The 25,053-nt window shown below is 38.0% G+C and overlaps 1 protein-coding gene across 1 annotated transcript in view; it reads left to right on the top strand.

The window, feature by feature from the left end:
• The window catches only part of LAMA2 (laminin subunit alpha 2), a 500,973-nt gene that overhangs the window by 420,980 nt on the left and 54,940 nt on the right, over window positions 1-25,053 (top strand). Inside the window, exons 43-49 of the mRNA XM_077775991.1 lie at window positions 1,002-1,156; window positions 7,599-7,742; window positions 8,909-9,042; window positions 10,822-10,981; window positions 13,729-13,853; window positions 19,702-19,864; window positions 20,778-20,922. Of these exons, the coding sequence (XP_077632117.1) occupies window positions 1,002-1,156; window positions 7,599-7,742; window positions 8,909-9,042; window positions 10,822-10,981; window positions 13,729-13,853; window positions 19,702-19,864; window positions 20,778-20,922 (1,026 nt within the window). The remainder of the gene's footprint in view (window positions 1-1,001; window positions 1,157-7,598; window positions 7,743-8,908; window positions 9,043-10,821; window positions 10,982-13,728; window positions 13,854-19,701; window positions 19,865-20,777; window positions 20,923-25,053) is intronic.

The raw sequence follows: 25,053 nt of genomic DNA, 5'->3' as shown, positions 1-25,053 counted from the left end.
AGCACATTTGATTCATTCCTGAGGATTAGCTCTCAGTGGTCCATTGACCACCGGAGAACACATCGTTCATAGTCGAGCAGGGCACACAGCCTTGGTCCTTAAGTAGTTTCATTTTTTCACCATAGTCACAATGATAGAAAGCAGAACAATACACGCTCAATCAGATAATAAATGACATGGTTTGGGTAAGACGGCCAGCATCCTAGAAATTGAGTAATTGGTTTCCATGTGTCATTTACCCTCCTCTGAAGACCACATGCTGAAAGTCTCTGAATCAGTGATAAACTTATTATTTGAGGGTTAAGCTCCTTTGAAATTGTCAATATTCAACCTTTTTTAACCTATAAAAAATGACAGTTTAATATGTCTCAACCTAATATAGAGATTAGGATAATCAATTATTCTTCAAAATGAAAATGAACTGCAGCATGAAAGATTTAATTAAAGTTTAAGACAGGCCTTCAGTCTGAGGGTTGTTCAACACTGCAATGTTTTCAGAAGACATTCTGATAGGCTCCTCTCTTTAAGATGTACAAAGACAGACACTGAGTAAAAGAAGGAAAACCAATTTTGTGTGAGAACTCTGGTTTAAACACAGTTCTGGCTTGGACAGATGAGATAACATTTTAAAACACTTTCATTTCCTTGATTTTATAACTAAAATTCTATTCCATAAAGGTTAGATTTTTGGCTGAAGCTACAAATTAATCATTGAATTATTCACTGTATTCTCTACCTTCAATGCTAACTTTCACTTTGGTCACACAGCCACAGTGTTGGTTCTCTATCTCTAACAGTCCTGCTTTGGCCTGCTTGAGTTCCAACTGAAATATTTGCATTTGCCATCACAAACTGCTTCAATAGTCATGGTCCTGCTTTGTCATGTGGATAAGATGAAATACTTTCAATTATTTAAGCATACTACTATTTTCATTTGTGTGTGTGTGTGTGTGTGTGTGTGTGTGTGTGTGTGTGGTGTGCACGAATCTTGGTCTATGCAGTTGCAGATGCAGATGCCACTGTGAAAAATCTAGAACAAGAAGCTGATCGTCTAATAGATAAACTCAAACCCATCAAGGAACTTGAGGATAACCTAAAGAAAAACATTTCTGAGATAAAGGAACTGATCAACCAAGCCCGGAAACAAGCTAATTCTGTAAGTGTTTTACTTTCAATATCAGTAATTGATTGTAATTTTTTGTACTAGTCCCAGAGGGAATACCTTCCCCCAGTGTATCCTGTTGAATTATCTGTTTTCCTTTAACTTGAAGCTGTTTTAAGGGGAAGGGAGGATAAAAGGTTAGATATTTTTTCCATAAGTTTCAAAACACATCTCATAGGATGAATAATCACTACTTACTGTTTTAGAAATGGGAATTTTGTGGGGCACTTGGGTAGCTCAGTCGGTTAAGTGTTTGACTTTGACTCAGGTCATGATCTCGCGGTTCATGAGTTCAAGCCCTGCATCAGGCTTGTTCTGATAATGCAGAGCCTGCTTGTGATTCTCTCTCTCTGCCCCTTGCCCACTTCTGCTTGCTCTCTCTTTCTCCCTCTTGGAGAGATAAATAATCTTAAAGAAATTAAAAAAACAAAAATGGGAATTTTGTTATATTTTATCCTTGTTTGAATAGAGTAGCACAAATAGCAAGAATGGAAATCTTACTACTGTATGTTACAAAGTCATGGGTGAGAGTTCTTGCTTTTGATGAAAGCACAAAAGGCTAGTCAGTGGGGCTGTATCAGGAAGGAATGAACAAGGTTATATAGAGTAATAGCAATGAAGAACCATTCTTTTATATATTTTTTGTCTGAATATAAGGGACAACAAAAATTATTTTGGTTATAATTTCTGCAGGGTTTTTTTTTTTTTGGAGTAAGAATGGAGAATACCTCACTTGTATCAAAATTTTGCTCTTTATTAACCTAATTAGAAAACTATTAGGAAAGACATAGAACTTTCTAGAAGATAGTAATCTGTTGAACCAGGGTAGAATTGTTAAGTGCCAATGGGAAACTTTATCTAGGCTTGTAAATACATCCATGACAACTGTAGAAATGGAAGAAAAAAATAATAGCTTTTGTGTTGTCAGGTTTAAGCTCAAATCTTTTTAGATACTCAAGTCTTCCATCTCGAAAGTTCCATTTTCCTGAACAACTCTGAAGCTAGAATCACCAGAAAATGCCTTTTCTTAATTCATCAACTTATATATGTTTTAGTAGTGGGCAATAATATGATGCCCAAGTAACAGTATATCATTCTTCCTCCTTAGACATAGCTGATACCTCTAAAGAAAGCTAAGATAATAAGTTCAAGGTGCACTTTAAAAAGGGATTCATGCTGACTAAAGAGAAATTTAGGGGGCACCTGGATGGCTCAGTCAGTTAAGTGTCCACCTTCAGCACAGGATATGATCTCACAGTTTGTGGTTTTGAGCCCCATGTCGGGCTCTGGGCTGACAGCTCAGAGCCTGGAGCCTGCTTCCAATTCTGTGTTTCCCTCTCTCTCTCTCTCTCTCTCTCTGTCCCTCCCACATGCATGTGCTCTCTCTCAACAATAAGTAAACATTTTAAAAAATTAAAGAGAAATTTAGAAAATGACAAGAAATTAGTCACTATGATATACATAAGCTCAACGTGAAAGAAACAGCCAGGGTTGAGAAGATATATATTGAGCTACCATATGAAAACCGTGTAGGCAGTATGATGCCATATGAGTATTATATATACGAAGCAAAAAATGAAAAGAAGTCAGATATTAGTCTGAGGTTTGTGGTTTTAACTAAAATTAAGCCAATGTAGAAAAAGCATCTCCGATGCTCAAGTCTACTTTTAGGTACCAAGTTTACAACACCATAGAAAAAATTAAGCCATGTACATACATAACTCTAAGATAATGCCAAATAGTGTACTATTTGTACATGAGCACTGGGAATGGCTATAAACTTCTGGAAAAAAAAGATCCCTTCTGGTAGGGGCCAGAAGATTTCCCAAAGAGAAGAATTCGAGCCTGGCCTTGAGTGGGGTAGTGCTGGATGTGGGAGGGGAGAGTAAGGACGCAGAGCATTCTGAGAATGCACAAGTCAGACAGAGAAGGAAGGTTCAGGGTCATTGCTTGAAAGAGTGGTCTAGTTTGCCAGGATTATTAGTAGAGTGAACATTAAATCAAAAAGGTCAGTGGAGGTCAGCTTTTGTTCCAGCCTTGGCTGGAAATGGAAGCAGTTTTGTTTAGCAACAATTATACCTGAGATAAACCTCATTGGTGAGGAAAAGCTGAAAGTTCTCGAATGTAAAACATAATATTATCAGAGCAGTGCTCTTTTGAATATGAATCTGAAAGTAGTTTGGTGTATAAATAAGAAGATACTAGAAAGAAGTTTATATTTATTTTATGTTTATTTATTTTTGAGACAGAGAAGAGACAGAGCTTGAGGTGGGGAGGGGCAGAGAGAGAGGGAGACACAGAATCAGAAGCAGGCTCCAGGCTCTGAGCTGTCAGCACAGAGCCCCACCCGGGGCTCAAACCCATGAACCATGAGATCATGACCTGAGCTGAAGTTGGACACTTAATCAACTGAGCCACCCAGATGCCCCAGAAGGCAACTTTATTAAGAGTCCCAACTACAGCAGGTGGCAGTAACAAGAGAAAGGGAGAGATTGAGATATCACTCCTGTATTTTGCAATATTCATTTAAAGAAGCAAAAATAGTAAATATTCTCTTGTGAATCACACACTTAGCCACATTTTTTAAGTCATCATATACGGAAATCTGGAAATTTTTTTTATTTCTTTTTATAAAGAAATCTAGAAATATGCCCTATATACATCAGTTCTGTTTTCTCCTACTCCTTAAGTATATAAAACTTGTCTCAAGATACAAAATGAAAGAAAGGTATAAAGAAATGCCAAAAGAATTAACCATTGTCCATGCCTTTCAAGGAAATTTTCAATTACATTTGGAAATGGAAGTTATAGCAAAGTGTCTTATTTTTTTAAATAAGATGCTAGAAATACATAAGCAAGTCAATTTTTTTTTCAAGTAAGTTTTGTAGGTATTAAAGATGATCTATAAATATATTTGTAACATGGCATGAGTGTCTGGATGTGGCCCTGACACATACTCAACATGACCAAAAAATTAAAGACATGTATTCTAAAGTAGCTTTAGCTTGGGGCACCTGGGTGGCTCAGTCAGTTAAGTGTCCAACTTCGGCTCAGGTCATGATCTCACAATTTGTGAGTTTCAGCCCCACATAGGGCTCTGGGCTGACAGCTCAGAGCTTGGAGCCTGCTTCAGGTTCTGTTTCTCCCTCTCTCTCAAAAGCAAATAAACATTAAAATTTTTTTAATAAAATAATAAAGTTTTCTTTCTTTGTTGGCTCTGAATGTAAGTAGCTGATACTCTTTTTAAATGAATGACCTGGTTACTGGATGAATGAAGTGCAGTGAAACTCCAATAGATAAAATAATGGGATCCTCAATAATGTTTAATTGAGTTCATAATGATTCATTGGTAATGTTGTATGAGAAATGCCTTAGAGGTACCTAATGCTTAGTGGCTTTTGTTTAGAAGTCTTATGAACGGTTCACATTAGAAATAACAATAATTGATAGACCCAAACATCCTAAGAGATATTTGTGCTTCAGAAACTTTCCTTCTTATGAAAGGCATATGCCCTACCAACTTCTTACGGAGAAATTTATAAATATTGTATTTTGATATACCAGTTTTCAGTTTATTAAAAGAAGTCTCTATAATTGGAAATCAAAACACAAGGAAGTTAAAAGGAGAAATTTGTAGCTATGGTCTGGTTACCAACAGTTTGGGCTGCCTAAATGTTTCAGATATTGAGGGTATATTCAAAACCATAAGGCAGAAAACAGAAAATCCAGAGGAATTTTTATATAAATGTGTAAGAGTTGAACGATAGGTTACTTTACAAGATCAATTGCTGGCATTTGGGGCATAACACCGTCATTTTGTTCAGAGAACCATATTTTTCGATACGTAAAGTATGCCATAAAGGAGATTAATTGTTACTCCTAGTGACGTTAAATACCCTTAGTTTTAAAATGGCTACTGTCTTAGACTTTCAGTTCTCAGAATTTCAACAGTTCAGTTAGGCTTCAGTACTGGTGCTCCGTCATCTACACTTTGTTGATCCCCTTTTCAACACACCAGACATGCAATCCCCTGTCATTTCCACCAGGTATACCTAACCAAGGACAGAAGTCAATCCTATGATCAAACAGTCATGTATTCCACCCGTATTCAGTCATTTCTTCTCTAAACAGCAACAAAGTGTATGATTGCTTTGTATTCTGCAAACAAAAATAAGTCATTTGTGATTATAGTAGCCATAATATGGCTCTGTGACCCAAACTATAAAGTATTTGTGAAATAAAGGTAAGACAAACCACACACCCAGTTACTTCTGATGACTAATTCAGTCCTGCTAGGAGTTTGGTTGTGATTTTTCCTGCCAGGGATCACTCAATCCGCTGCTCAGCTCTACTCATAAATTCCCAGTAGGCCTTGATTCCTTCTCTTTGATTGTCTTCTGATGTCAGTGATGTGTATACTCTGCTTCAGGTATTGAATTTGCTCAGTGCCAAGGTCTTCTCTGATGGTAGTCTTGGTTCGTTTGCTGCAAATTTGTAAATACTCATGATATCCTGCACCTTTTCCTGAACATTCAAAACATTTGAAAGCTGCATTTCTTCTACCTGTCTTCTACCATATTATCTTTCTGTTCCTTTACCTTATACTTTTTCTAACCCCTTGGATAACCCTTTGTATAGTTGCTACTCCGTCACATATCACCCTCTGCCAACCTTCACTGCGTGTCTGCTCTACAGTATTAACATCACATCCAGAGTAAAAGTTACAGGTTTCCTAGTTCTGTTTTTCTGCAACTCATTTTGATTTACCTACTCTTAGCACGTTTTGTAGAAGGGAAATCCCATCATTTGTGGAGGAAAGAACAAACACCCTGATAGAAAACTGTACTCACCAGGAAGACCATTCTTCCCNCCCCTTAGGAGGAAGGCAAGGACAAGGGAAACCATCTAAGCAATAGGCTTTGGGGTTATTCTAGCCCCTGGCCACCACACAGAGTTCCATTAGGCTGAGCCCCTTTTCCTTTCCAGCATTTGATTCCTCTGCAGAAGATGCAATTTTGTTAGCAGATTACGTGAGGAAACAAGAATATACAAATACACAACTTATACAGAGTCTGTAGGAAATGCAACAGATCTGCTGTGTCCCCAGAAGTTCTCAAACACATAAGAATTTACATATTCATTAGAACGAAAAATCTCTCCTTGGCTTTCATTTGAAAATGTACCCAGTTTTTCATCCAGTATCTCTTCAGTGCAGTCTATACCACACTTGGGGCAGAGTCCTCGTGCTGCCTGTGCCCATTCCCTAGTTAGACTTGGAGCTGTTCCTGCATCACCACAACATGGAGACTGGCATGGTGGTATCCTAGGTTATCTTGTTTGGAGTCACCACAACCCTTTCATAAGGAGAACAATAAACCTAGTTGGTTTTCTCCCAAGTGCAAAAACTGAGTAGCATGAAATGCTTGAAGGAACGAGAAAATTGACTGCTAGTGAGAACCAAGAGGCTTCTGGAAGCTGAGCGTTTAAACAAGTGGCAAAGAAAAGGTCTGCACCCTTCCTTGTCTCTGCTTCCAACTTTGATTCCTATCATGGAGAAGAGTAGCAACTTCTTCCTGCAACTCCATTACCATCCTGAAAGTGCCCTTTGAGGGTACACCTGAACAAATGGAAATTAAGTCACATAATCAAACTAGTGTTATTTGTGACCGAAGACAGGCTCAGTGGATGTAAGTGAGAATCAGCATGAACAGTTTCAGTTGTATTCATGTAGGAATTCCTTTCTTAGCAATTTATAGTAATTTTTAAAGTACTCGTCAAAAGAAAAAGGAGCTGTTAAATACATTAGTAGGGATAGCCATTGAAAATTATTTCCGTTTCATTTCCTGGCAACTTAATAAAAAGGTATAATTTATTCTCAAATGTATGTCCTGAGTGGCATGATTAATATTCTTCATATTGTTAGAACATCTAGAACAAAATCTATTTGGCCTCTTCCAACTGTAAGAACAGGAGAGGGTAGGTAATTTCCTCTTGAAAACTAAAAGAAAAATGATGTCCTACTTTAAGTGGTATGAAAATCACTGGAATTTGAATTATAAAATTTCATTCAACAACCCTAATGAAGATCATTATCATTAGCTTCATATAAAATGACCTCTTGAAAATGTCCCCACATTCATAAAGGAGAAAGGTATGAAGGTACGAATCTGTTACTTAGATTCTTCGAAAAATAGTAACACACTAACAGGATATGGGGCTGTGAACAGCTCATTGTCAGAATCTCCCTGGGAAGCTGGCTTCTGCACCCTCATTAATGAGTATAATGGTGTCTGCATGTGGGCATTTAATGATTCTATTTGATGATAGAAAAATAACTTCAAAGAAGAGATGATGATGGTTTTGTAGTTGTCTGGGAGGTACTTCAAACTTTCTGAGAGATTCAGTCTTGGTTCTTTGTACCTTGTTTTTCTTGAAGATCAAAGTGTCTGTGTCTTCCGGGGGTGACTGCATTCGAACATACAAGCCGGAAATCAAGAAGGGAAGCTACAATAATATCGTTGTCAATGTAAAGACAGCTGTTGCCGACAACCTCCTTTTTTATCTCGGAAGTGCCAAATTTGTAAGTTCGATATCCAGCTTCTTCTGTCGCCTGTATATGTGACTAGGCAGAGATTAGTCCCGTTGGTGAGGAAAATGTATGGAGTCTAATAATAGGGTCCCAAAATTGTGTGACGTTTTCAGTTTTGAAAACCTTACCACAGGAAGTTCTGAAGCATCAAAGTAAGTTAGAAGGAAAACAAAATTAAGAAAGCTTTTTGCAGTATTTAGGCACATCTTCTTTCATTTGTGAGTATTCCAGCATTTATTTAGAATGTTATCTTCAGATCTGGCTATTTAAGAAGAAGGACTAATAGGAATAAAGCTTTAAAAACAAGTCTCTAATAAATTACAATGAGCTTTCATGTTAAATGAAAATGACAAATTGTGTACTTATTTCCTACCAATGAAAACTCTTTGGATTCATGTTGAATTTATGACTCAATAGACAGAAGTCGTATCTACAAATGCTCACCCCAAAAGTTTTCATTCCTCTTATTTGAACATTTAACTTTGTATGCATGGGGATCTTCCAAAATGAATAAAATTTTCAACATAGCAGTCATTACGTACGAGTTGATATATGTCATTCAGGTGAGAAGTTTTACACCACTTTGGGTGAAAAATCATAGTTGAGTCCTCAAAAATAGTGTCTGGGGCACCAGGGTGGCTCAGTCGGTTAAGTGTCTGGCACTTGATTTCAGCTCATGTCATGATCTCATGGTTTCTGAGTTCAAGCCCACCCTGGGCTCAGCGCAGTGGAGCACAGAGCCTGATTGGGATTCTGTCTCTCCCTTTCTCTCTCTGTCCCTCCCTCTCTCTCAAAATAAATAAATAAACTTAAAAGAAAAAAGATGTCAGTATCCTTGGTGAAAACCGTGAATTCTGCCTCCCAATATTTTCTTTTGTCTCTAACATAAGAATCAGAATGAGAAAAGACTTTTGTTTCAAAATTAGAATTAGTTGCATTAACTCTTATGCCTCAGCAGTAAGGACACATGTGTTGCTTTAAAGACACAATAATAAAATATTACTTAATAATGCATAATAATAGATCATATCATTTGGGACTTTTTATTGTGAGACTTATACTTATTTCCCATATCTATAAAGAGCGCCTGTTGAAAAGAACTCTGTTGGCCTCTTCAGATACCTGTTATCTATTGTTTTTGTGCTTCTCTGGACTAGATTGACTTTCTGGCTATAGAAATGCGTAAAGGCAAAGTAAGCTTTCTCTGGGACGTTGGATCTGGAGTTGGACGTGTAGACTATCCGGATTTGACTATTGATGACTCATACTGGTACCGGATTGAGGCATCAAGGTAACTACCTCAATAAACCTTAAGAGAATTAAATGGCAGAATTTTGAAGTGGGTTCTCAGTTTATAAGAAATCTCCTTTATCCATTTCAGGGAGGTAGCTATGGATGCATGTATATACATCTTATATATTAAATGTATATGTATAAATGTGTGTGAATGGGTGTCCCTTGTAGTCTCCGTTACCAACTGAAAAGCTTTCAAGGTGCTGACCAGAGTGAGCAGTGCATTTTAGACCATTCATCTGGTTGTCTCATAGCCATACTGACATGCTATCAGTCATACTATCTCCCCTGAAGAAGTACTGAGACTTGCTCCCATTCAGCACAGACCAGAGCATAAGAGCTGCCAGTGGTACCTGTCTTCAAGTGCTTAGCTCTATTCTAGTCCTCACAGCAACGCTGCCTATGGGCAGGTGCAGCATCTAAATGCTGGCACAAGTATATAGTATGTCAGGTCCATACTACTTAAAATGCAAAGTAACAGGCTACTGATTCATTCTGTATTTGAAGCATTAATTCAGTTAACTTCTAGCACTATACAGATAACACGGAGAACCCATTCCTGTCCTCGATTCTTTCCCTTCATTCCCTCTTTTTCTTATTCCCAACACCTGCTGAACCTGAAGGAGCTAATAGTTGAGTTGTAGAGTTAAGGGCCTGGGGCTAGAGATGGGTCAAGCAACCCTTGAATGTAGGTGATGGATACAAAGAGTTTTACTCTTTGTAAGAGATACATTCTGGTAAGATGAAGAAGAATCTTATTTGATAGATTCATTCTGTTGTTGCCCGGTATATCAGTTAATACTGCACCCTCAGAGAGAAAAAGATTACCTAAATGGAATAGCAGGGAGAGACAGAGACACTGAAGTTTTATTGTGGCTGCTTGACTCAGAAGAGAGACCAGTTTTTCGTATTTAACAAGTCATAGACATCAATCACTTAGGAAGGGAAATAAAATAATAATAGCTTTTGAAATTCTATTAATTGAATTTAAAAGTGAAGTTCTTCTATACAAATTGTACACACAACTCTGAAGACCAGACATTATGCTGTAGGCATTAAGATGGTATGCCAAACAACAAAAGATGCACAATTCCAGGAAGACTACTTCGGCAAATTTGGATCCAAGATATCATAAGGGGTTTTAGGAGAAACGATGGAGCTTATGAACTTGTTTAAATAGTATGCATTGGTAAACAGTAAATTGTTTTGTAAGGCAATGGGAGAAAGGTTTTCCATTTAACCAATGGCAATTCCATCAGCTAATTGCTACTGTGTCCTTTCATATCAACTACCACGTGCAGAATCAGGGTATGTTGCTTACCAGTCCTAGTTGAATCTGACAGTAAACATCCAACAAAGATCAGACTCTTGGTTTTGATTTGCAATTTAATGAATCTGCATCTTTTGAAGCTAAGCACCTAGCTATCTCTTGAATATTCCATAACAAGTCCCTATACTTCATACCTTTTAAAACTGAAGTTACTGGGGTGCCTGGGTGGCTCAGTCGTTTAAGCACCCGACTTTAGCTCAGGTCAAGATCTCGCGGTTCATGGGTTTGAGCCCCACATCAGGCTCTGTGCTGATAGCTCAGAGCCTGGAGCCTGCTTCAGATGCTGTGCCTCCCTCTCTCTCTCTCTGCCCCTCCCCTGCTCAGGCTCTGTCTCTCAAAAATGAATAAATATTAAAAAACTTTTTAAAAACTGAAGTTACTGTAAATGTGATACATATTTCATTTTCTGTATTTTCTTTCACTTCATTTTAACACGGATTCCTCAAGAACTGGGAGGAATGGGACTATTTCTGTGAGAGCCCTGGATGGACCCAAAGCCAGCATCGTGCCCAGTACATACCACGCGGCATCTCCTCCAGGGTATACGATTCTTGACGTGGATGCAAACGCAATGCTGTTCGTTGGTGGCTTGACTGGCAAACTGAAGGTAGCATGCTCTCTCCCATGCTATTTATTTCATCTCTGGACATAAGTCATAGTGTGATTACTCTAGGGGAAGGCGGGGTGAAGCTTTGCGCAACTTGACTATTTTTTACTTAATGTGTGTATGAAGACATACATTTATTTTGTGTAAGAATTTCTTCTTCTTTGACTATTCAGTCTGGAAACACAATGTTTTTAAGCCTATGTGTATTTACTTAAACGGTTCTTTTGCACTTATCTGTGGCACCCGTTTTCTTTATAGTCTCGTTTCAAAGCCTCAAGAGCAGAGTGTTTTTTAAATATACCCCTTTTTCTGAATCAGTTTATGATTTATTGATACGAAGTGCTATGAAGTTCAAACTCACATCTAATTAAAAGATTCATGAATACCTTGGGAAATATCACAGGAGTCATAAGCTTCCAAATCATGGTCTGATTTTTAAAGTTTTCAAGTTGCTCTTCCCCTCATTCTTATAGAGGAGTGCACTTAATATTCATAATTGCTTCATGACAGGTCCTGGTGCATTTGCAGTTGCAAAGTGCCTGCATTTTAAAGAAGCTCATGTTGATTAAATGGAATTAGGTGTTGGAAAACGACCCGTAGGTGAGATACAGGAGCAGAACCAAATACAATGGATAATCCTGGGCTTGTCAGAATCATTTTGGGATGAGATTAGTCAGAAAATGTGAAAACCCAGGGTGACCCCAAATTTATGAGAGCTCAACCTTCATATAGAGTGAGGTTGTTTTATTTGCTTTGTGTATGAGATGTGACTCGAAAGTATTGGAATGGATTCCATAACTACACACTAAAACCATCCTGATTTCTTAGAGCAGCAGATAAATATATATGGTACATAGTAATATATAGTCATGTTGCCAAGTTTCTCTCCTCCCCAGAAAGATAAATATAGGGGTAGCACAGAGTAGTATAAAAACCATGCATTTTGAAATCAAATCCAAGTTGGAATCACTGGTCTATCAGGCAAGTCACTTAGCCCCTTGGCCTTCAGTTTTCTCAACTAGAAAAGGGAGCTAAAATATCTACCTTGCTTGCATATGTGATAATAAACATTTATTACATTTTATAGCCCTATTGTGCTAAGTAATATTATAAGGAATTTACAGGAATTAACTTATTTAATTTTCACAGCAATCCCCAAAGGTAGATAATATCCTCCTCATTTTACAGTTAAGGAATCTGAGTCAGAGAGATGTTTAATGACTTGACCAAGGCCACACAGCAGTTAGAGCCAGATCTGGGATTTGAACACAGATTAACAGCCACAGAAGCCTCCACTCCTAGGTACCATGTTTCACTGCCACAGTGAATAGTGAGAGATTGTGTGCATGAAATTTACAACAAATGCCTAAGGCGTGGTAGTCACACATTAAATTGCATCCTAAATAATTCTAATTATTATTCAGATGTCGCTAAGCATAAATAAATTTTCTTATGCCAGTTTCAGGGAAAATGAAAACAGACTAATGAAATCTACAGAAAATCTTACTCATTTTGGCCAAGAGTTTCAAGGCTCCTGACACATCAGAATATGAACCAAAAGCTGGAAACAAGGAACTAAATCAACATGCTAATGAACATTCAAAGGAGCAGGAAAATATCCCACGTCTAGTTTTTAGGATGCAAGAAGGAAAAGTAAAAAGCAAATAGAATCCACAAGTAGGATAATCAACCTCCGGAAAATTAAAAGAGACTCCGACTGATAACAGAATTCCAAGTGCTGCTCTGACTTGTAAATGTCAGTGGCTGTGATAAACATTCTTTCTACATGGCAGTGCACCACTCAGTCACAGCAATAGGAAGATGTACGTGTTGAGTGTCACCCAAAATTGTACCTACAAATGTTATCTATTCAAGAATCATCTTTGTACATTTGTTCTAAAACCCAGACATGCCCATTCACTTTTTAACCCTAGACTACTCAGATCATTGTGAGTGTTCTTGGACAAAGCATTTCTCAAATTATAGGTGCCAAAATATATTCATTTGTAATGTGTCAGTGACAAAAGAAATAGTTGTTTAAATTACAGCCAAGTTTCCCTAGAGTGAACCAGGTCATTCCCCTTCTTTGTGATTGTGACTTTCCCTGTGAAAATGACACCAGGGTTGTCATTTAACAAATATTTATTGAGCCCTAATAGGCTTTATGATGTATATACTAGCAGGGAATCGCAATATGGTCCCTTCTCTTACAAATTCACTCTTTCTCTTCATTCTTCTGAGTTGGAAACCTGCTTGGGTATAGGAAGAATTGAAAAATTGGGGCAGCACTGTCATTTAGTAATCTGTATGTAAGGTTTTTTTCCCTTTTATGTAGTCAGTGTGTGCTCCTTCTCAATATCTTTGGAGAGATATCTTCTTGGGTTATCGTTCATTAAATACCTCCTCTGTGCCAGCCACTGAATGTGGTACCACGAATAAATTACCCAATTTAATTCTAATAATCCCATCTTAGACACAAAAAAATAGAATCTCAAAGCGGATAAGCAGCTCACCTGAAGTCAGAAGGTAGGAAGTGTTTATTTACTAATGGTGATAAACTAGCCTAGCACAAAATAACCAGGATCTGTGAGGATATAATAGAGTTAAAGATGAATATGTGCAAGCCAAGAATATCAGAAAGAGTGGATAATAACTACTCCAGATTTTGCTGCCAGTAACTCTCCTGGGTACTCTGAGACTTCTTGTGAAATTCTAAATTCTAACAAATATAATGCTTCTCTCTGCAGAAGGCCGATGCTGTACGCGTGACTACATTCACTGGCTGTATGGGAGAAACATACTTTGACAGCAAACCTATAGGGTTATGGAATTTCAGAGAAAAAGAAGGTGACTGCAAAGGATGTACTGTCAGGTTAGTCGATATGAGCACTCCTCTGAGGTCTGGCCTGTGCATTACAAAAACTTTAATTTTATTGTACAACATTCTACTATCATGTGGATGATATGGAGCGGCTTGGAAGGGATCATGTCCAGAGGTGATTTATCATGAAGCTGATAAAAGGTCAGATCCTATCACCTGTTTGTGCAGGCACTTTGCAGGCACTGGGAGGTGCCTCGGTGGTACTTTAAATGATCATGTGTGTTTGTAAAATCTACGGGGCAAGGTATTTTCACCACAGTCAGCTAAGCCTGCTCTCTCTTTCCACTCCAACTTCCCTTCATGTCTGGAACCAGGAGGTTGTTCATGTCTGTAGCTATGCTGTCATAAGATTTTATTTCTTAAGGAGAGGTTTCCCTGAACTGTTTAAGCTTCAGGCTTCACAGAGCTTGGACACACTCCACTTATGTTTATAACAAAACATAGAAACATAGCACAAATTGATCTCCGACAGGATTTTCCAAATGACACATAGGGTCCTATGTTTTGAGTGGAAACCCATTGGACTTGCAGATTCTGCTTAAGTGGGGAAGGATAAGAAGGGGCCAAGACAGGCCAGGAGAAAGGGCCACACGTGAAGTGAAGTGATGCACATCACCAATTACAACATAAAGGTTAGAGTGTAGGAATTTACTTATCTATTTATTTACTTATTTATTTATTTATTTTAATGTTTATTTATTACTTTTGAGAGAGAGAGAGGAAGGGAAGGAGAGAGAGGATGGAGAAAGAATCCCAAGCAGGCTCCATGCTGTCAATGCAGAGCCTGATACAGGGCCAAGTCTCACAAACCCATGAGATCATGACCTAAGCTGAAAATCAAGAGTAGGACGCTCAGCTGACTGAGCCACCCAAGCACCCAGAGTGTAGTAATTTTAAAATATTTAACAAGCCTACAAAAGCATATACAGAGATAAATTATCTTCTGTATACCTGAATAGAGGATATAAAACAATTAGCTAGAATGGAGGATTTCTCAGCATAAATAACGTAGAGCCCAACTAATAAACCGAGCCTATAAACTATAAAATTTAAATTAAATACCTGGAAGCCTAATATACACCCGTAGCAGCTCAAAATCATTAGGTGCTGAATCGTTCGTATTTTTTATTTCCAATTGAAAGAGCACATGCACCTTGTGAAGACCCAAACTCCCCATCAGTGTAGCAGAGTACTGTTTTCTCAACATTATGGACTTTTCAATGTAGCACTGAGGACAGTTTGAAAGCCTAACCCATTCATAGTTTAAAGTGGTTGGGTGAATAATCTGCAACAAAATCTAACATGGAATGTTTTCTGTAAAACGGTTTTAATACAACAAAGACAATGAGGCTCACATTAATATTCCTCTACTCACAAAGTAACACCAACTTTTCCCTAAACATTTTTTTTGGTAAATTTATACAAAGGGTTTTCAAAAGCCTATCATCAGCAAAACATCTAGAGCATTTAAACATCCATTCAGTAGTGCATATAATGTGTTAAGACTATAACATGCTAATAATTACAAATTCTACAAAGATCTTATGTCTTTAGTACATAAAATATTACATGAGCTAATATAATTATAATAGTGTGTTAGACTGCTTCCTGAAGGGAGTAACATTTGAGGTGGGCCTTCCCATGGAGTAAGAGTTCAAGGGAGGAGCTGACAGATAATAGGTAAAAAGCATTCTAGTTCCAGGGACCAGTGAGAGCAAAGGCTAGAAAGCCAGAGTGTTTTTAGGAAGAGACCAGTAAAATCTCTTCTGCTTTAAAAGTGTGAATTCACTCAGGCAAGATTGGCAAATGGGAGAATGATGTCAGCAAGGTGTGGAAGTCATAGAGGTTTTGGACAGAGTTCTTTCCAGGGTCACCAGGGCGGCTCAGCGTGCGACTCCTGGTTTTGGCTCAGGTCATGGTCTCACAGTGTGTGATTTCGAGCCCCGCATCAGGCTCTATACTGACAGTGCAGTGCCTGCTTGGGATTTTCTCTCTCTTCCTCTCTCTCTGCCCCCCTCCCCTGCTTATGCTTTCTCTCTCTCTCTCAAAATAAATAAATTAACTTTTTAAAAAAAGTTCTTCCCAGCATGTAAAGGTTTTGCACGACCAAGCAAAGGCAGCTGAATGCTAAGTCTACCAGCATAGCTGAATGCACCAAGCTCAAGGCTACTGGATTCACAACACAGCCTGCACACAGTGCCTCTTCACCTATGAATTTGCCCTTGATTTCGCCAAGCACTTTGTCTCGGAAGTTCTCCCCACACCATTGTGCCTTTTTGCCGCATCTGTCACTCAGCACTGTCAACCCTTCCTTATGTTCCTCCTTGCCATCAAATTACTTTCACCTATTCCTTTTAAGGTATAATATTATACTGAAATAATTCTTTATTTTAAATTTTATAGCATAGCTTTTTGTATTAGGCCAATATTTTGATCAATACTAGTTTGTTTGTTTTTTGTGAGTGCTCTGATTATAAAGTTGTATAAGTTCTGAGTGACCCTGCATCAACCTTATTTTTCTGTAATTCTTGGTATTTGTAAGAATAATTTTACAGAATTCCCAGTGCCTGGTAGTGTTTTCTTTTCAAGAGAACACATATATTTTAACATAAATAGAAATCATTCCAGATTTAGACCAGAAATGATTATATGTGGAAGATGTAAAAGCTGAGGCTGTGAGACGTAGACTGAGAACATTTTGAAGATCTTAGAATGTCCATTTTAGAAATTTTTATTTATTCAGTGGTCAGTAAAAAGAATATAATTGTTGTTATGCTTTAGAAAGAGTTATCAAAAAAAAAAAAGGAAGAAGAAAAGAAGGAGTTATCTGCCAGGACTATAAAAAAAAAAGTGTATCTTATTTTTCTTAAACTTCTAAAAATGACATTAAAATTAAAGTAGAAAAAATACTACAAGTATAATGTATTTAGCTTAATATTGAAACAGCGATGAAGTGTTACTGTTCTAAACCCCAATATACTTCTAGTTCTATAGTTAACAAGTTACATGTGGAAGAAAGTGGCTGTTCCAGATAGGATAATTAGTCCTTAATAGCTTGAGCAGACATCAGAGTTCAAAAGAGAAACAAAAGGCAAGTTAAGAAGCTTAGCATATGTTAATTATTAAAAAAATAGTTACTTTTCCTGGTATTCCTGAATGTATATATGTGTATATATATATATTCAGAAATTATATACATCCTGAATATATATAGTTTCTGAATATATATTCCTATAAATATATATGAATGAATATATATTTATATATATGAATAATGAATAAGAACACTCTAGTATAATGTTAGATGTTGAAATATATACACTATACCTGGAAGGATTCATTCTTCCCTCCATCTCAAAGTCACCAATTTATTTATTTTTTTAATTTTTTAATGTTTATTTTTGAGAGAGAGAATGCAAGCAAAGGAGGGGCAGAGAAAGAAGGAGACACAAAATCTGAAGCAGGCTCCAGGCTCTGAGTTATCAGCACAGAGCCCAGTGTGGGGCTGGAACCCATAAACCGCAAGATCATGACCTGAGCCGAAGTCAGAAGCTCAACCAACTGAGCCACCCAGGCACCCCTCAAAGTCACCAGTTTAAAGCCAGACTTACCTGGGTTTAGCCAATAAGTCAACGGAAGTAGGCTGATCTACATCTGTGGGTTTAGATGTTCTCGCACAAAACCCTCCCCTGCAGATTTGCCTTTTGCTTAAATTTTTTTTTTGACGTTTACTTATTTTTGAGAGACAGAGAGACAAAGCATGAGCAGGGAAGGGGCAGAGAGAGAGGGAGACCCAGAATCAGAAGCAGGCTTTAGGCTCTGAGCTGTCAGCACAGAGCCTGATGCCGGGCTCGAACTCACAAACCGGAGATCATGACCTGAGCCAAAGTTGGCTGCCTAACCAACTGAGTCACCCAGGTGCCCCTTGCCTTTTACTTAAGCAAGTAAAAGGCAAATAGGAGAATCTTCTAAAGGAATGGAATAGGATTGGCCTCAGAAATCATTCACTGATCTAACCCTTTTATCTCAAGGTGACACCTGAAGGGTTAGGGGACTTGTAGCAAGGCTTCAGTGAGATTCCACATCAGATTCAAGGGTCCCTGCCATCTACTCTATGTTTTAAATTAATATTGAAGGAATTAATAGATTAAGGACATAAGGATATGAGGGTATAAATATCCCAGAGTTCTTAAACAACAACAACAAAAATGTGATATTTTTTATTCTAATATTCTGTATAGTGAGGTTTTATGTTTTTGTTCATTTAAATTATAAGTGCTAATGCATTGGCTCAAAGCTATCAACAGTGACTCCCCCAACCCTTTCCACAACTGTCAATGGTAGCATGGCAGCTCATAATGCAAAACCCTGGGCTTTGAGAACTCAAGGAACTTCTCCTTACTAGGTTCTACACAACAGTCTCTTATCTCTAATGCAATGCTCCAGAAATTAGTGGGCTTGTTGTAATAATAAAGAAAGGCCCAATCCATAGCCAATTTATTCACTGTCAATTATACTGTTTATTAATAGACAAATGCAGTTCCTCGTACTTCTAATGCTTTGCAGGAATATTGAAAAGCATCTTTTAAGTTTATGTTGGGACAGAAATTTATGACATCATCTGATCTTATTCCAAATTAGATATAACTTAAAATTACAAAGACCTGACCAGGCAAGACACAGTATAAGACTCTTCCCTTCAGTTTTATTTCTCTCTGGTCCAGGAACAGAGAGAAAGCCAACTTAACTAAAATGTGTAACAGTTCTTCCTTCACAAGCCAATTAATGTTTGTGCACTGCTAGTTTTCTCATTAGCCAAGATTTCATGCAAATAAGATTCTAGACCCTCGTTATTTTACAATGACAGTGCTATAGTATTTCTCAATATCTCCTCTTTATCCTCATTAATACAACACTTCAATTTCAGAGATTCAAACAGATCCTAATATGAGGAAATTTAAAGTTTTAAAAAATCTCCACAATTTGAGACTTAACCTGTAACATCATTAGATTGATTGATTGATAGATGATAAATAACTTTGCATTTGGAAAAGAAATTATTCTAAATGTTATATTTATGAGGATTATCTTAGATATTTCTTAATGATTCAGCCAACATTGATTGAATATATATTCTCTGTAAGGCAATTTGCGATACTAAAATCTCCTTCATTCCACATATAACAGACTTTACTATGAACCAAGTGTCATACTAGGTGCTGAGTTTGTGCCTGACAGAGTCTGACCCATAATCTCTAGCTGGTCTCCTATGGCTTGCATCCTAGTGAAGAACACAGAAAAACAAACACTGAAATAGATAAAGGCATCCTTTAGTGTCTGAATTTAATTTGTCCCAGAAAAACTCATTGGATAGCAAGTATTTAGAGAGAAGGGACCTTTATTCCAGTATGGGTTTTTTTCTTATAACTTTAACTTTGTATCTTTTGACCAACTTCATCATTTGCAGCCAACCTCCCCCATTATGTATATGAGATCTGTAATAACACATTCTCAGTCCATCCAAAACCCTACCTGTCCACACCACTAAGACACACTTAAATACCACTGTAACTGTCCACGAAGTATTTCAGTTAAACATACAGTATTTAAAACATTAATAACTTAGTTACTGAACACCAGATAAAGTCCAGGTAAGAAGTGATTGCTACTTGGTCTAGAATGGTAGCAGTAGAGGTAGAGAGAAATAGAAGGATGGAAGATCTATTGGGTATGGTTCCTGTCCTAGAACAGCTCACAATCGAGCCTCAGAAAACAACTGGATGTATTGAATACTGATGGACGAAACAGATATTGATTCATGTGAAATGTCTCTCTTCAGTCCTCAGGTAGAAGATAGTGAGGGGACTATTCAATTTGATGGAGAAGGCTATGCGTTGGTCAGCCGCCCCATTCGCTGGTACCCCAACATCTCAACTGTCATGTTCAAGTTCAGGACATTTTCTTCAAGTGCTCTCCTGATGTACCTTGCCACGCGAGACCTGGTAATGACATGCACAGCTGATTTTCCATGATTGATCATTTGTTTGCCTCTTTTCCATAGGATTCCAATACAATGATCAGTTATTGTTAAATTATCAATTATTATTCAAAGGATTCAGGGATGGCTGTGTGATAGCCAAGAGTGGGTGATGCAGATAGTACTTACATATTTTCATTGATAAATACAATTACAGATGCAATATAATTATTACTTATTTTCAATATAGTTCCCCATATAATCCTTTAAGAGAAGCACCCAGTAAAGATTCCTCCAGTATGGAATCATGCAAGAGCAAAACTACTGCTTTAGTCTTCTAAAGACCAATGTTGAGAGATGTTACTAAATGTCCTCCTTGTTTTTTTCTAGGTTAGTATCTCTTAGTAAATTCTTCCAGGAAATGGGGCGCCTGGGTGGCTTAGTCGGTTAAGGGTCCGACTTTCACTTGGGTCATGATCTCGCGGTTCGTGGGTTCGAGCCCCGCGTCAGGCTCTGTGCTGACTGCCAGCTCAGAGCCTGGAGCCTGTTTCAGAGTCTGTGTCTCCCTCTCTCTCTGACCCTCCCCTGCTCATGCTCTCTCTCTCTCTCCTAGAAATAAATAAAACATTTAAAAAAAAAAATTCTTCCAGGAAACATACCTTTTAGTTGGCTTAATATGTTTTGAAAGGAATCACCTTTATTCTTCTGTCATAAAAGGATATGCCCTAGTAATTGGTCGTGACCATTGGTGCCATAAAATCACACCCGCCAACATTTACAAAGCACTAATACCAATTCCATTTCCAAAGTGGATGTCACCTACAGATCAACACATTTAGGCACTTAGCCATGAGGCCCTATTGTAAACCCCACAAAGAAAGTGGATACTCATATTTCTCTGTGTATCTAATCACTGGTATATTTTTACTTATTAATAGAAAGATTTCATGAGTGTAGAACTCACTGACGGGCACATAAAAGTCAGCTATGATCTGGGATCAGGAATGGCTTCCGTTGTCAGCAATCAGAACCATAATGATGGGAAATGGAAATCCTTCACCCTGTCAAGAATTCAGAAACAAGGTGAGTTTCTATAGTACTAATGCACCGTGAGCCTTAATCATGCTATCCAATGTTCTCATGTATCTAATCATGAATAAGACCCTGCCTGTAATTTTAGGTACTCACAAATTCTGGGAAAATCGGATACAGTCATTTCTTCGTCTTAGATTATAGATGACTTGGGTTACACATGACTGATTGAAGAGGCAAATGGTTCTCTGTCATTTTCTTTGAAAACTGAGAGCTTAATTTGAAAACATAAAACTGTCTTACAACTTGTAAAATTATATCCTGTAGTAGGTTTGAAAAGGTTGTGTGCTTTTCTTTCCTTCTTATCTTACAAGATGTTTCCTTTAGAGTGGCGCACATGTGCAATTTGTAGGGGTGGTTGACATAGCTACCAGCTCTTCGCTTTTTAAAAATGCCAAATATTTGTATGTGTGCATTTAAATAATTGACAACTATAATGTAACATTTTTATAGTTCAGGAACTCTTTAAACATTTTTTTCATTTGCTGATATGAGCAGGTATTTTGTTTTGGTGTTAGAGAAAGAGAAACATAGCCTCAAAATTACATGTGGTCAAAAACATATATATGTAAGACCTTACAGGCAAGATAGAAATCCAAGTCTCTTAGGTCTTGGTGTGCCACTACCGTTATGTAAGTATAATTCCCCTCATTCCGTGTACTATAGCATTACCAGTATCTGCAAATGAAACTTTGATACTTCTGTTTGTAAAATTAAACCTAATTAGTTTTAACTGTGCCAATGTGATATTTCATAAGAATTTCAGTTTAACTTTGCACCATCCTTCATTCCTGTGTTTAACAAATATCTAGCAAGCACACACTGAGTACTGCATAAGAACTGAGTGAGGTCTGTCAAAAGTCCTTGTCTTCAAGGCTTGTAGTCTAATGGGGGAGATAGATAAGTAAATCAATGGTGAGAAAAGCTAATTCCTGCATCAGAATAGGTATAGTAGATGGGGGCGCCTTGGTGGCTCAGTTGGTTAAGAATCCAACTCTTGATTTTGGCTCAGGTCATGATCTCAAGGCTTGTGAGTTCAAGCCTGGAGTCAGGCTCTGTGTTGACAATGAGGAACCTGTTTGGATTCTCGTTCTTTCTCTGTCCCTCCCCCACTTGCATGCTCTCCCTCCTTCTCTCAAAAATAAATTAATAAACTTAAAAAAAAAAAAAAAGGAATGAGTCCAGTTAATTATATAAGGATTAATAAGTCAAGTGAAAAACAAAACAACTGTGCACTTATGTCAGACTCCTTTTAGTCATAAGGCTGACACCTTTGTGGAAGACATTCATATAAAGAACTGTTATGGGTGGCAAGGGAATTTTATATTTAAACTTGACNAGGGTAGAGTAGGCTAGGAATGTCAGGAGAGAGATGTTTAAGTCACACAGAGAGGTTAGTTTCCGGGGCAAGTGCCCTGAGCCACAAGCAGGATTTGAGGACTTCACGGGATGGATAGCACCTTTGGACACTTCAGAGAAGTGAGTGTTATATGAGAACCTAGTGGCCTCAGAGAGCATCATACATCATCATACATCAGTTTCCAGTTGCTCTTCTTGGTACGTGGAGGCCTGGAGAAACTCCTTAGTTTGAACAAAACCCAGTTTGCGCATATGTAAGTCAGAGTACTGCCGTATACATTGTTCCGGCATATGACAGGCACAGTGCACATTTGCATGGGAGAGACTCTGCATAGTACTTAAGAAAAGTGTTTAACTCTGTTTGATCCAACATTTCCCAAACTTATACAATCACTGAAATCTTCCCATTCATGCAAGAATGGGACTAACATTCTGCTGAACACACTTTGGGAAATGCTTTAGTTAATGTCGAGGAATAAGAATTTACCATCCCTTTCTGGATCCTTCTGGCTGGACCTAAGAATCAAATTGACATGAGACAGATTAACAGGACAAAATCTGATCTGATTTTGTACATTAGGGAATCCACACACACACATGGAAATTCTAAAGACAGGCAAAATGAGGTCTGTATGTCACTCTGAACTAAGAAGACAATGGGGGTCTGGGACTTCAAAGGGAGGAATGCAGTTTACAAGAAGATTAAAAAAAAAAAGGAGGGGGTAAATGTCTCCTAAATAAATGTTTGCTGAGCCACTCAGAAACAATAGACTGTGGTCACACAGGCCTTGCTAGGGTCCTTTCTGTCAACCACACCTGGTTCACAGTGTGATGTCATTACCTGTGGTGACAGTGCTCTTCCTGGAGCAAGTCCTCTATCTAAATTCTTTTAGGCAATTGGAGGAAGTAAAGGGCTTTTCCTGAATCTACTGGGTTTTGGTCCCTTTTTTCCTCCAAGTTTTTATTTAAATTCCAGCGAGTTGACATACAGTGCAATATTAGTTTCAGGTACAGAACTTAGTGATTCATCACTTACATACGATACCCGGTGCTCATCACAACAAGTGCCCTCCTTAATACCCCTCATATATTTAACCGATTCCCCCTCCTACCTCCCTTCTAGTAACCCTCAGTTCTCTATAGTTAATAAGAGTCTGTTTTATGGTTTATCTTTTTCTTTCCTTGACTCCTTTGTTTCTTAAATTCCACATGTGAGTGAAATCATACGGTATTTGTCTTTCTCTGACTTATTTCACTTAGCATAATATACTCTAGCTCCACCCACATCACTGTGAACGGTTTTGATTGCTTTCAAAAAAATTAAATGTTTATTTATTTATTTTTGAGAGACAATGAGAGAGTGAGAGAGAGAGAGAGCGTGTGGCTGCACCAGCAGGGGAGGGGCAGAGAGAAAGAGGCAAAGAGAGAATCCCAAGAAGGCTTTGTGCTGTCAGCACATGACATGAGGCTCGATTCCACGAACTGTGAGATCATGACTGGAGTCCAACTGAAGAGGCGAATGCTTAACCAACTGAGTCACCCAGGAGCCTTCATTTTGATTGCTTTTTAGCTCAAACTAGTCTTCATAGCAAAGTGGCCCGTCTTAGAGTAGCCTGCCTGTGGCCACTATCATTGCTACATGTAAATCCATAGCATAACAGGATGTATGTTGCCAAAAACTTCATCAAATGAGGCTAGAGAGATAACAGATCCAGTTCATAAAAGGCCTTATGAACTGAGCTAATGAATTTCAACTTTATCCTAAAAGCTGTAGGGAACTGCAAAGAGGTGGGTTGTTTTTTTTTTAATTTTTATAGTTTATTGTCAAGTTGGTTTCTATATAAACCCAGTGCTCATCCCAACAAGTGCCCTCCTCCATGCCCATCACCCCCCTTCCCCTCTCCTCCAGCCCCATCAGCCCTACTGCTAAGAGTTTTAATCAAGAATGTGACACCATCAGATTTGTGCTTTAGTAAAGTGCTCTTTCTTAGAAAACTTTAGAGGTTAGATATCTAACAATTTCAGGGGCTGCTGCAGTCTGCAGTAAACCAGGTGAACAGTGAGTAGAATGAAACCAGTGGAAAGGAAACAGTAGATGTGAAAGATAACAGGCATTTTAAAATCAAGGAGCTTTATACTCAACATGAAGACTAAATGTTTTAAAAAGGGGTATTAAGAATAATTCCTTTCTTTGTCTTAATTAACAAAACGTATTTTAGTGCCATTTACCAAGCTATCAGATAAAAATAAAAGAGGAGGTTTTCTAGAACAGATGTTGACTTCTATTTTGGACATACTTTATTAAAGGTACTCTTAATATCTTGAGCAGCCTAGGGAATCTGTGTAATTGGCAGTCAGTCAGTTATGTATATCTGAGGCTTAGCAGAGCTCTCAGAGAGATGGGCAGCTTGAGTCATTATCATGTCATTAATAGTTGTAGCTGAACAGGGATGAGAAGAACCAAGCAGTCATTTCTAGAATGAGAGGATCCAAAGCCCTGAAGCAAACAGCAGTATTGAAGGAATATAATAAAGGCAGACCCCACAAAGGTGGCTGTAAAGAAATAATCAGAGAAAGGAGGAAGGAGGAAGAGAAATTTTCAGAAGATCAAACTGAAGGCAGAATGACCAATTAGGTCCAATAATGGTCCAGGCAGGAGATGCATGATGGCTTCAAATAAGAGTTACAGTGGAATTTGACATTTGAGAAATGCAAACTAAATCCACAGTGTGATACCACCATACAGTTATTAGAATGCCTATA

This window comes from Crocuta crocuta, unplaced genomic scaffold (genome assembly GCF_008692635.1).
Source record: "Crocuta crocuta isolate KB4526 unplaced genomic scaffold, BGI_CrCroc_1.0 scaffold25, whole genome shotgun sequence".
NCBI lineage: Eukaryota > Metazoa > Chordata > Mammalia > Carnivora > Hyaenidae > Crocuta > Crocuta crocuta.
This window is presented reverse-complemented; position numbering and strand designations above follow the sequence as displayed.